This window comes from Loxodonta africana, chromosome 1 (genome assembly GCF_030014295.1).
Source record: "Loxodonta africana isolate mLoxAfr1 chromosome 1, mLoxAfr1.hap2, whole genome shotgun sequence".
Taxonomy (NCBI): domain Eukaryota; kingdom Metazoa; phylum Chordata; class Mammalia; order Proboscidea; family Elephantidae; genus Loxodonta; species Loxodonta africana.
The window spans coordinates 35016764-35028814 of NC_087342.1; the positions used below are offsets into that span (position 1 = coordinate 35016764).

Sequence of the window (12051 nt, forward strand, 5' to 3'; positions counted from 1 at the left end):
ATCCTTAGGGTTGTAACTCAAGACTTGAATTTTTTCTTCAGTTCTTTCAGGTGGAGAAATGCCAAGCATGTTCTTCCCTTTTCGTTTTCTACCTCCAGGTCTTTGCATGTGTCATTATAATACTTTATTTTGACTTCTTGAGCCACCCTTTGAAATCTTCTGTGCAGCTCTTTTACTTCATCATTCCTTCCTTTTGCTTTAGCTGCTAGATGTTCAAGAGCAAGTTTCAGAGTCCCTTCTGACATCCATTTTGGTCTTTTCTTCCTTTCCTGTCTTTGTAATTACCTCTTGCTTTCTTCTTGTATGATGTCCTTGATGTCACTGCACAACTCGTCTGGTCTTCAGTTATCAGTGTTCAACACATCAAATCTATTCTTGAGATGGTCTCTTAATTCAGGTGGGATATGCTCAAGATCTTACTTTGGCTCTCGTGGACTTGTTCTAATTTTCTTCAGTTTCAACTTGAACTTGCATATTAGCATTTGATGATCTGTTCTGCAGTCAGCCCCTGGCCTTGTTCTGACTGATGATGTTGAGCTTTTCCATCATCTCTTTCCACAGATGTAGTCAGTTTGATTCCTGTGTATTCCGTCTGTTGAGGTTCACTTGTATAGTTGCTGTTTTATGTTGGTGAAAAAAAGGCATTTGCAATGAAGAAGTAGTTGGTCTTGCAAAATTCTGTCATGCGATCTCCGGCATCGTTTCTATCACCAAGGCCATATTTTCCAACTACCAATCCTTCTTCTTTGTTTCCAACTTTTGAATTCCAATCTCCAGTAATTATCAATGCATCCCGATTGCATATTTGATCAATTTAAGACTGCAGAAGTTGGTAAAAATCTTCAATTTCTTCATCTTTGGCCTTAGTGGTTGGTGCATAAATTTGAATAATAGTTATATTAAATGGTCCTCCTTGTAGGTGTTTGAATATTATCGTATCACTGATAGCGTTGTACTTCAGGATAGACCTTGAAATGTTCTTTTTGATGATGAATGCAACACCGTTCTTCTTCAACGTCGTTCCCCGCATATTAGACCATGCTTCTCCAATTCAAAATGGCCAGTACCAGACCATTTCAGCTCACTAATGCCTAGGATATCGATGTTTATGTGTTCCATTTCATTTTTGATGATTTCCAATTTTCCTTGATTCATGCTTCATACATTTCACATTCCAATTATTAATGGATGTTTGCAGTTGTTTCTTCTCATTTTGAGTCATGCCACATCAGTAATGAAGGTCCCAAAAGCTTGACTTTTACCTCATTTAGTACTGTAAAAATTTGCCCCCAATCACTTCTTTTTTCCATAGCACTTAATAACTTTTAACCTATTATATGATCTATTTAATTTTTATGTTCACTATCTGTCTCCCCTGCTAGAAAATAAACTCAGCAAGGGCAGGAGGGGTCCTTGTCTATTTTGTACACTGATAGATTCCAAGAAAAGCAATTCCAAGGACATAGTAAATATTCAATATTTAGTAAATGATGAACTGTGATTAACGAGTTTTTTATTGGCTTTATGGAATTCTCTCCAGAAAAAAAATAAAATTATCAATGTTGATATAATTCAAATTAAAAAAAATTTTTTTTTTTTTTTTTTAAGTCTGAAACAAAGGGTTCTTCTTAGGGTCAAAATGCTGTATGAGTTAAAATGGTGGTGTATAACAGCCCAGTAAAAATGTCCTGTGCCTACCAGATTCTGTCAGAGGTTTTATATAACTCATCTCATGTCTTATTAAGCCCATTGTACAGATGAAAAGACTGAGTCACAAAACTTTAAGTGCTTAGCAAAGTCACACAGCTAGTTTGTGCTGGGAACAGGATTTGAACTGAAGTCTATATGCCTGCACTCTTGCTATTACACCACCCCGCCCCTCCAACCTCACTAAAAGACTTTTCCTGGTAGATTTTTAAATGATTGGCTGAATTAAGGATGAGAATAGCTCACAGTCTTATCTATTAAATTTCCCCACTACAACTGAAATTTGTCACTGACTACATTTGAAAAGCAGGACCATAAGTTCAAACAGCACATACATATACATGCTGGTAAACTCTCCCATCACGTATGATGGAATACAGCAAGTGGATGTGAATAGCAGTTGGCTCGCAAACATTGTCCTAAAAAGTACATGAAAACTCACAGTTCTCTGAATCATAAATAATTCTTCATCATCCCAGTCATTTTCTTCTCATATCCTGCTCACCAAAACATAAGGTGTAACACTGAAGTTGGGTGTTTTATTTGGATTTTTTAAAATATCTTGTTAGCTGCCATTGAGTCAGCCCCCAACTCATGGTGACCCAATGCACAACAGAACAAAATGCTGCCTGGTCCCGCACCTTCCCCATGTTCAGTTGTAGACATGACTGGCTGATTTTCAGAAGCAGAGAATTTTCCTATTTTCTTCCTAGTCCATCTTAATCTGGAAGATCCACTGAAACCAGTTCAGCATCATAGCAACATGTAAGCCTCCAATGACAGATGGTTGGTGGCTGTGCATGAGGTGCATTGGCCTGGAATGAAACCCAGGTTTCCCACTGAACCACCACTGTTCCCTTTAAAAACCTAAGTTCTTTTTTTTTTTTTTCCAACATTTTGAGCATCAAATGGATGTATTTTTAAGCAGTAATTAACGTACCTTACGTGACAGGCAGAGTACTGTACATCCCATAGATGTTCAAATCCTAATCCCTGAAACCTGTAAATATATTACCTAACATGGCAAAGGTGGAGCAGTGGTTAAGAGCTTGGCTGCTAAACAAAAGGTCAGCAGTTCGAATCCACCAGCCACTCCTTGGAAAACAGTTCTACTCTGTCCTATAAGGTTACTATGAGTTGGAATCAACGCGATGGCTTTTTTTTATGGGAACATGGCAAAAGGGAGTTAGTGGATATGATGAAGTTAAGGATCTTGAGAGGAGAAGATTACTCTGGATTATTTTGGTGAGCCCACAGGGGTCCTTATAAGAGAGGTGAGAGCGTCAGATCAAAGGAGGCTTGGAGACAGAAGCAGAGGTCAGCGTGACGCCATTGCTGGAAGGCAACTGTCTGGCCACAAACAAGGAATGTGAACAGCCTCTGAAAGCTGGAAAAGGTTAGGAACAGACTCTTCGCTAGGGCCACCAGAAGGAACAAAGCCCTGCTGACCCATTCATTTTAGCCCCATAGGACCCATTTTCATACTTCTGACAGTAAGATAAATGTGTTGTTTTCAGCCACAAAGTTCGTGGGGATCTGTTACAGCAGTGATAGGAAACAAAACCTGTGTCACGGAAATGACAAAAGATTCCAAGTCTTGGCACCATCTCAGAAACCAGAGGCCTGTGGGGACCATCGGTCCCTTGGTGCAACCAGTGCTGATTCTGTTGTTACCTGTGTTGAGAATGTCCCCAGCAGACCACAAGCCAGGGAGCCACAAAGACGTTTTAATTGACTCCAATAGCAGAAAAAGTCAAAAAGATATCGGACCCCTCCCTCCTCCTTCACAGAGGGAACATCTTGCCTTCACTGATGTTCTACTATTGATGGGAACCAAGCAGCCCTAAGGCTCCCTGGCAACACAAAGAAATCCCAAAAGAAAATTAGTCACCACCTCAAGTCACCTGTTCCAATGAACGATGAGAACCTACAAAATGCAGAATCTGTTTACTTGGCATTTTGAAAACAAAAACAAAAAAAGCCATAGAGGGACCTCAGACTGTGAAAATAGTTTTTTAATTTTAAAACAATTGAAGCAATAAATCATCCATCTCTCTTTCCATCACAAGCAAATACTCTCCCAAAACATTTACGATGTTTTAAACAACTGTGACTAGTGCAAGATAAAATAAATACAAACTTTTTCAGGAGCCAACATCAAAACCTGCTGGGCAGGGTGGGCACGGGCTCAGCCTCCACCTAGGCCGAGAGAAGCAGCACAACTAGAGTGGCAAGGTTTGCACGGTGTTCCAGCACGCCCAGCTTTAGACAGACTCACAATGCCTGGGGCGGGGGGACCACAAGAGAATGCTGCCAACACCCTCAAGAGGCTAACTAATGTCCTCAGCAACTGGAAGATGTCTGAAAAATAAGTGAAAAGGTAGCAGCTTCTAGGCAAAGCTGAAGAAAGTGGGTTTGGGATTCATTTGGCTTTTGTTTTTTTTTTAATTGCAGTTTTCTATGCATTGGTTTTAGGCAGAAAAATCTGCTTTCTGAAAGGTATTCTGTGCCTCACAACACTCTTATTCCAGCAAAAATATTTGCATTGCTCTATTTGATGCTTCACAGAATTACCTTTCTTACCTCTGGTATCCACTGCCTATCCCTAGACCATCTAGAGTCTAAGGCAGTGCTGTCCAACAGAAGTACACCCACGCCTCACTTATGGACACAGTTAGTTCCCAAAGACCAGGTCATTATACAAAAATCAGCATTGTGCAAAAAAGGAGGATGACCACATCAGATCCCAAAATGGAGGATGATTACATCATTACAAACTGCTAAACTACCGAGAATCATGGCCTGGCCAAGTTGATACATAAACTTAACCAGCCAGTGTTACTCTTGCCTCACACCTCAGTGTTCATTACTGTCAGACATACGATGTTAATGTGTAAAATAGGCGGATAGTAGATTTTTTACTATTGTCATAAATATGAAATGAGATAGTCCATAAGTGAGGAGTAGGTATAACATTAGCCACATTCTAATTGTAAATTTTTAGTAGCCTCATTCAAAGAGGTAAAAAGAATAAGTGAAATTAACTTTGATACATCTTTTTTATCCAATATATCCAAAATATTGTCATTTCAGCATGTAATCAATATAAAATACTGTTGAAATATCTTACATTCTTTTTTGTGTGTTTCAAATTCTTACACGTATTTTACACATACAGCACATCTCAATTTGGACACGCCACATCTCAAGTGCTCGTCAGCCACATGTGGCTATTGACTGCTGTACTGGACAGCGCAGGTCTTGAGACCACTTTCCGGATGCTTCACCAAGTGGTGAACCCCCATGACACCACGTAGGAGAACTTATACACCAACTTAAGAGTATAGAACTTTGTTCTGTAACCTAGGATTTTTGCCCTAAGGGTTAAAGGTTGGCAGAATCCCATTTCATCTAATCCCATCATCCAGGTCCTGTCCCCTGATACATGCAGTCTTCCCTCAGGTGGTGTGTGCTGATGAAGTGATGTACGAAGTGGTGCCTACAACATGAGAGAGACATCCTTTTGTAATGGACAGTTTTGTGGCACTTATTTGAGGACCATAGTCTTAACTGAATCAGGATACAAAATCTCCTTGAAATGTTACAGATTTAGCTGAAGGCCATTATAAATTTTTTTTCTTGGGGGGGGGTAGCAAAGTACCTCATAGACTGGAAAATTAGAGTTTCAAGGGTAGAAAAATAATGCAATGATTACCAAAGAAATAAAAATAAGAGGAGCAGGAACTAAACAGGAGTGTGGACACTAAAGATGACAAGGTCCTACATTGGTATGAATGAAGGCAGTAACAAACCAAAAAGATAGTATCTACACCTCTGAGTGACCCCTCACATCGCATACACCTGACCCCAGTAACAACCGTAGGAAAATAGACTAGGATGATAGGGCAGGAAGGGACTTCAGAGCTCATCTAGTCCAACCGGCTCATTCTAAAGAAAAAGGCCCGAGAAGCAAAGTGACTCAGTCATGTACACTCAGCGGCTCCGATGGGCTACAAACCAGGCGCTCTGACTCGGAGCTGCAGGTAAGGCTCTGGGTCAGGTAAGGGCAATAAATGATGCTACTCACCATGGACTTCTGCAGCCCAAAGCGACCAATGGGGGAAAGGCAGGCACTTTCTCTTGTAGGGGAAGAAAACAGCCTCGCTGATTCCAAAACACTGAGGCTATGCGGATGTCCCCAAAATGTCATGAAAACACAATTCTTCCAGGAGTCCTTTCTGCATAGTTTTTCCCTTTAAAGGAAAACCCCAATCTGACCCAAACGGAACTCTGATCAGTTACATGGGCATTTAGATCAATCGACAAAATACATTTTTGATACATTATATTCTCTAAAGACACATTCATTGGGGCTCTACAGAAATGGGTATCAAAAGGTATTTACAGGAAGAGAGCACTCTGTTTCATACATACAGCCACACACAGTGAGGGTTTCACAATTATATCACACGCGTCACACAGACGACCCCAACGGGCTGATAATCAGGTGACACAGTCCACATTATTCCAGTTTTTAGCCACAAATAATCTCGTCTAGACATGGCACATGTGTAAAACTAAGCAGTATATTCCAGACATTTATTCCCGGGAAATATATTTTTGTATATATTAAGATATACATATAAATACATTTTTAAGCAAAAAAGAAACCTATTATTTGCTTCAGTTTATCCCAACTCTCATCTGAAAGGAAGAATAGTACAGATACAAAACTTTGCCTTGTAGAAATAGCCCTTTGTTTTGTGAGTCAGAAAAAAGACAGCCATATTACACCTCCTTACAATATGTTTAGGCATCAGAAGGGCTAAATTTCTTTTTCTACTTCATGAAATTAAATAATTTGTAGCCTATAATTTTAAATACTGATTTTACACCATTTTGCAAAGTTTTATTATAAAATGTTTATTTTGTTCAAAATACACATGCTATCTTTTCTCTACATTTCATTCCAAATTCCTAATCCTCCTCTTCCCCCCCAAAAAGGCCTTCATTTTATAACATGGTTGAAAACAGGTCATTTTTGATGCATGTCTGGAGCCTATTCTATGATGCTCAGCCCTAAGCGGCTGTTTTTTTGTAAGGCTAGTTAGCCTGGGGGTTTCCACAGGAGCCAGGGACTCCTGTAACAAAGTGGGGCTGCTTTAGGATATCTGAGTCAACGCTAAAGGTGACACCAGGGGGCTGCACCATGAGCTCGCTCCTGCCAAGTCTCATTTGTTCCCAAAGCGAAGAAAACATCAGGCGAGAGAAGGGAGGGAGTAAACTCTACTAGAACCCACCCTGGCACACCACCTTCTGCTCTTGAAAGGTTTGTCGTATTAAATATCTCACTGTATCCTCAAAGCACGGCCGTGAAGAGAGGGCAGGTGTCAACACACCATTGTGCTGGGGAGGAAAGTGAGGCTCAGAGAGCGTGAGGGGCTTGTCCAAGGTTCACAGCAGTCAGGGTAGGACCCAGGTCTCCAGGCCACAGGCCTGGGTTCCATGTCCCTCATTCACATGGCCTAACTGGTCTCCTGTGAGACAAGGGCCCCAGTGGTAACAAGAATCCTGATTGTTCACAACTCACCACGTCAGGATCCACCATGCTTTATTTCACACAATTGGTTTTACATTATTCTCCTACAGTCTTCTAGAAAGAGTCTTTCAACCAAATACACATTAAGCAGTCAGCAATAAATCCTGTTTTTTTCATTTGACTTAATAATCTGAAACAGAAACTTGAGAGGCCCTGGAATTTGGTGCAGAGTAGCAGGAAAATTATAGGATGCTACTGTTCCAATTTTTTCTTAAATCACATTTGAAATTCTGATCGAATCCCAGGTTGCATCTAAAATGCTAAAATACCAAAATGAAAAGAATGGTTTTCCATGATGTCATGTAAAGTTTCTTTGTATCTGAAATCCTTAAAGTGTCCAAGATCCAATTGTTGATCACAGCAGATAAGCATTGAAGGCAAGTCAAAAACAAACAAACTCGTTGCCATCGAGTCGATTCTGACTCATAGCAGCCCTATAAGACAGAGCAAAACTGCCCCCATAGAGTTTCCAAAGAGTGGCTGGTAGGTTTGAACTGCCGACCTTTTGGTTAATGCCAAACACATAACCACTGTGCCACCAGGCCCTGGAAGGCAAATCAGGAGGCAATAAAACGAGAAGGGTAGAGACAAGACTCAGCCCCGGAAAACACGGAAATGGAGGCAGCAAAGAGCTCAGAGACGGGAAAATGACCAACAAAGTTGGGGCAGAGAACATGATTCCAGGAAGCTGTCATGTGTTATGATAAGAAGAAATCGGCTGATTTAACCAAAAACGAACACTCTAACTTTTGGGAGAAGGGTTGCTAAGAAACGGAATTCATCTACCTTTGGCAAAGTACAACACTGTGCTGCTGTGGACATCTGGTGTTATACCATCGAGTGTCACAAACCTAAGTGACTTCTTCACAGCACTTAAAGGGATAACTCAGCCCTTTTCCTTAAATCTAACTGGGAAACTAATTTTTAAAACTGTTCCTGAGTTATAGTTTCTTTAAAATATTTTCTTGCTTTTTTCCAGCTACACTTAATACTGTTTTAGCCTTTAAAAACCAATCCATCACAGATTTTCTAGTTGACTATAAAGATCTCACACTCTCTTTTTCATTCACACACATTCACACAATCATATTATGAATTCTGATATGATTTAAACAAAAAATATCTTTCATTGCAGATGCTCTTATTATACACAGAGAGGTCAGAAATTATTGTGTGTAATGAAAAAAAAAAAATGTGTCACAAATAGAGCCTAGCCCAGTGGCTGATTTTTGATATGAAACAAAAGCGGGCTTTTCGCTGATGGTTGGTGAAGCCGCACTCTGGCCACATTAACTGGTTTCTCTCGAGGCCACAACAGCGGTGGAGAGGGCTGGCGGTACATTCCCAGTTGTGATACACTGGAGGTGGACCCCCACCAGCAATATGAATACTTTTTTTTTTTGTAAATCATCCTCTCCTTGAACATTTACAAAAACTATCTACGGTAGTGTCTCATCATTAATAGAAATTTCTTCAGAAGGCGTCAAACGATCGTGCTCTTTAAATACACTATAAATACCCAATGTATTCCTTCATATCTGGCTGTCCCAACTTCTTACTTTTTTCTTTTTTGGCAAATTAAAAAGGCATATGGCTTCTCTTGCCGATTTTATGTGTGTGAGGTTTAGGTTGGTATCCTGCAGTAAAAGTACAAGTAGCCCAGGTCTTTGGGGGGTCTTTCTGAGGCGCAAACTTTGTGGTCATTGTAGATCACCCACCTGAAAAAAAGAAAAAAGCAGATGCATTTGGATAGATTTAAGTCAGTTCCAAGAAAATCTGCAGAAAGAAGTTACTGCGTAATATCAGCACAGTTGATAAAAAAACCAACATGCCTTGAGATAACCAAACTCACATCTGTTGTATAAAAAGAAACAGAAGAATGGCGGGAAATCACAACTGCTTTTTGATTCTACAGCTCAAACAAAAAATAGTTACTAATATATATCTGGAGCCTCCAAACACTGTAAACCCTCTGATCCCAAAATTCCCCTTGTAGAAATTTCTTGACTCAAGAAATTGAGTTAAAGAATTATGCACAACAATGTTTATTTCAGTATTAGCTATAAAATGAGCTAAAAACCAGAACTAAATACCCATAAAGTGAACTATTATAAAGCTATTAAAATGTCTTCAAAAATGATTTGGTGAAATGAGAAAATAATTATAATATGAAGTGGGAAAAAGCGAGTTACAAAATTATATGTATCCTGCACATACCTGAAAGTATAAAAAAACCTGTGAACATATATACATGTTTATATATAGTATGCACATATATACATATATTGTCTTTGTTATGTTAAACAGCCTTTGGCTTGTTACTGGGCATTAGAGGGGACTGAACCACCAAGTCACCATGCAGCCTGAGCTGCCCATCATGAAATGGGTGCTGTCTGACCCACAGAGTCATAAAGTCAGACATGCACAGTAGTACTCCATCATTAAATTAAAAAAAAAAAAATGGAAGTGGTATATACAAGACTGGGCTCAAGGAAGACCTGAAGGCACAGTAAGTTACAAGAGGAAGTGGCCCAGATGCTCTTGGTATCCATTCTTGTCACATTTCCTTCCCTCTCCCAGCCTACATCTATGGGTTTATGGGGAGTTCCTTATAATCAGTCAACCGAGGAAGAGAAAACTCATGCCTGGCTTACAGATGACTCTGTGCAATACGTAGGCACCACCTGAAAGTAGAGAAGCAGCACTGTAGCCCCTTTCTGGGACCTCCCTGAAGGAGAGAGGTAAAGGAGAATCTTCCTAATAGGCAGAATTTCGAGTAGTACAACTGGTTGTTCATTTCGCTTGGAAGGAGAAATGGCCAGGTATGTGATTGTGTACAGATTTATGGGCTGTGGCCAGTGGTTTGGCTGGATTGTCAGGGACTTGAAAGGAATATGATTGGAAAAATGGTGACAAAGAGGTATTGAGAATAGGTATACGGGTAGACATCTCTCAACGGGCCAAATAAGTGAAGATATTTGTGTCTCATGCAAATGCTCACCAAAGGGTGACCTCAGCAGAGAAGAATTTTAACAATCAAGTGGATAGGGTGACGAATTCTGTGGAAACCAGTCATCCTCTTTCCCCAGTCACTCCTGCTATTGCCCAATGGCTCAGAAACAAAGTGGCCATGGTGGCAGGGATGGAAGCTATGCCTGGGCTCAGCAAAATGGACTTCTACTCACCAAGGCCAACTTGGCTACACCCAATGCTGAGTGCCCAATCTGCCAGCAGAAAGACCAGCACTGAGTCCCTGATATAGCACCATTCCCTGAAGTGATCAGCCAGCAATGAGGTGGCAGATTGACTGCATTGGACTGCTTCCATCATGGAAAGGGCAGTGTTTTGTTCTTGATGGAATAGACATGTACTCTGGATTCAGATTTGCCTTCCCTGTACACAATGCTTCTGCCAAAACTACCATCCATGGACTCAGAGAATGCCTTATCCGTTGTCATGGTATCCTACACAGCATTGCCTCAGACTAAAGGACTCACTTCACAGCAAATGATGTGCAGCAGTGGGCCCATGCTAATGGAATTCACTGGTCTTGCCATGTTCACCATCATCCTGAAGCAGCTGGCTCGAAAGAACAATGTAATGGCCTTCTAAAGAGACAACTACGGTGCCAGCTAGGTGGCAATACTTTGCAGGATTGGTGCAATATTCCCCAGGAGGCCATATATACTCTAAACCAGTGTTCAGTATATGGTGCTGTTTCTCCCACAGCCAAGATTAATGGATCCAGGAATCAAAGGGTAGAAACGAGAGTGGCACCACTTACTATTACCCCTAGTGACCCACTCACAAAATGTTTGGTTCCTGTCCCCATGACCCATGACCCTGTGCTCTGCAGGTCTAGAGGTCTTAGTTCCAAAGGTAGGAATGTTCCCATCTGGAGACACAACACTGATTCCATTGAACTGGAAGCTAAGAATGCCACCTGGCCACTTTGGGCTTCTCATGTCTCTGGATCAACAGGCAAAGAAGGGAGTTACCATATTGGCTGGCACGATTAATACTGATTACCAAGGGGAATTGGACTGATATTACATAATGGAGGTAAAGAAGAGTGTGTCTGGAATGCAGGAGATCCCTTACAGCATCTCTTAACATTACCATGCCCTATGATTAAAGTCAATGGAAAACTACAGTGATCCAATTCCGACATGACCATTAATGGCCCAGACCCTTCAGGAATGAAGGTTTGGGTGACCCCATCAGGCAAAGAACCCCAACCAGCTGAGGTGCTTGCTGAAGGCAAAGGGAATATGGAATGGGTGGTAGAAGACGGTAGTTCTAAATACCAGTTACAACCACATGACCAGTCTCAGAAATGAGGTCTGTAATCGTTATGAGTATGTCTTCTTTATTTATTATATGTGTTGTGTACATATATATACACACACACATATGTATGTATATGCTTTACATACATATATAGCAAATATTTTTGTTTTCTTCCCTCCCTTATCCCATTACTTATAAAAATATAAGATATAAATGGGGCTAGTACGTTTTCAGTTGTACCATGTTAGGCACAAGTATGACTTTATTTATTTATTTAGAGATTATGTATGGTTTAAAGAGATGTGTACAGATGTCAAGTTGACAAGAGGTAGATTGTGAAGGTTAATTTTATGTGTCAACTTTGCTAGGTCATGATTCTCAGTATTATGTAATTACCGTCCATTTTGTGATCTGATGTAAGAGGATTTTCCTTGGGGGGTGTGGCCTGTATCCAA

General features: G+C 40.6%; 1 protein-coding gene across 2 annotated transcripts in view; it reads right to left on the reverse strand.

The window, feature by feature from the left end:
- Positions 1 to 7301: 7301 nt before the first annotated feature.
- Positions 7302 to 12051, reverse strand: part of USP13 (ubiquitin specific peptidase 13) — a 150772-nt gene continuing 146022 nt past the window's right edge. For both annotated transcript variants that reach the window (XM_023551495.2, XM_003412873.4), the window contains one exon: positions 7302 to 9024. In XM_023551495.2, coding sequence (XP_023407263.2) covers positions 8931 to 9024 — 94 coding nt within the window. In that variant the 3' untranslated portion in view covers positions 7302 to 8930. The remainder of the gene's footprint in view (positions 9025 to 12051) is intronic.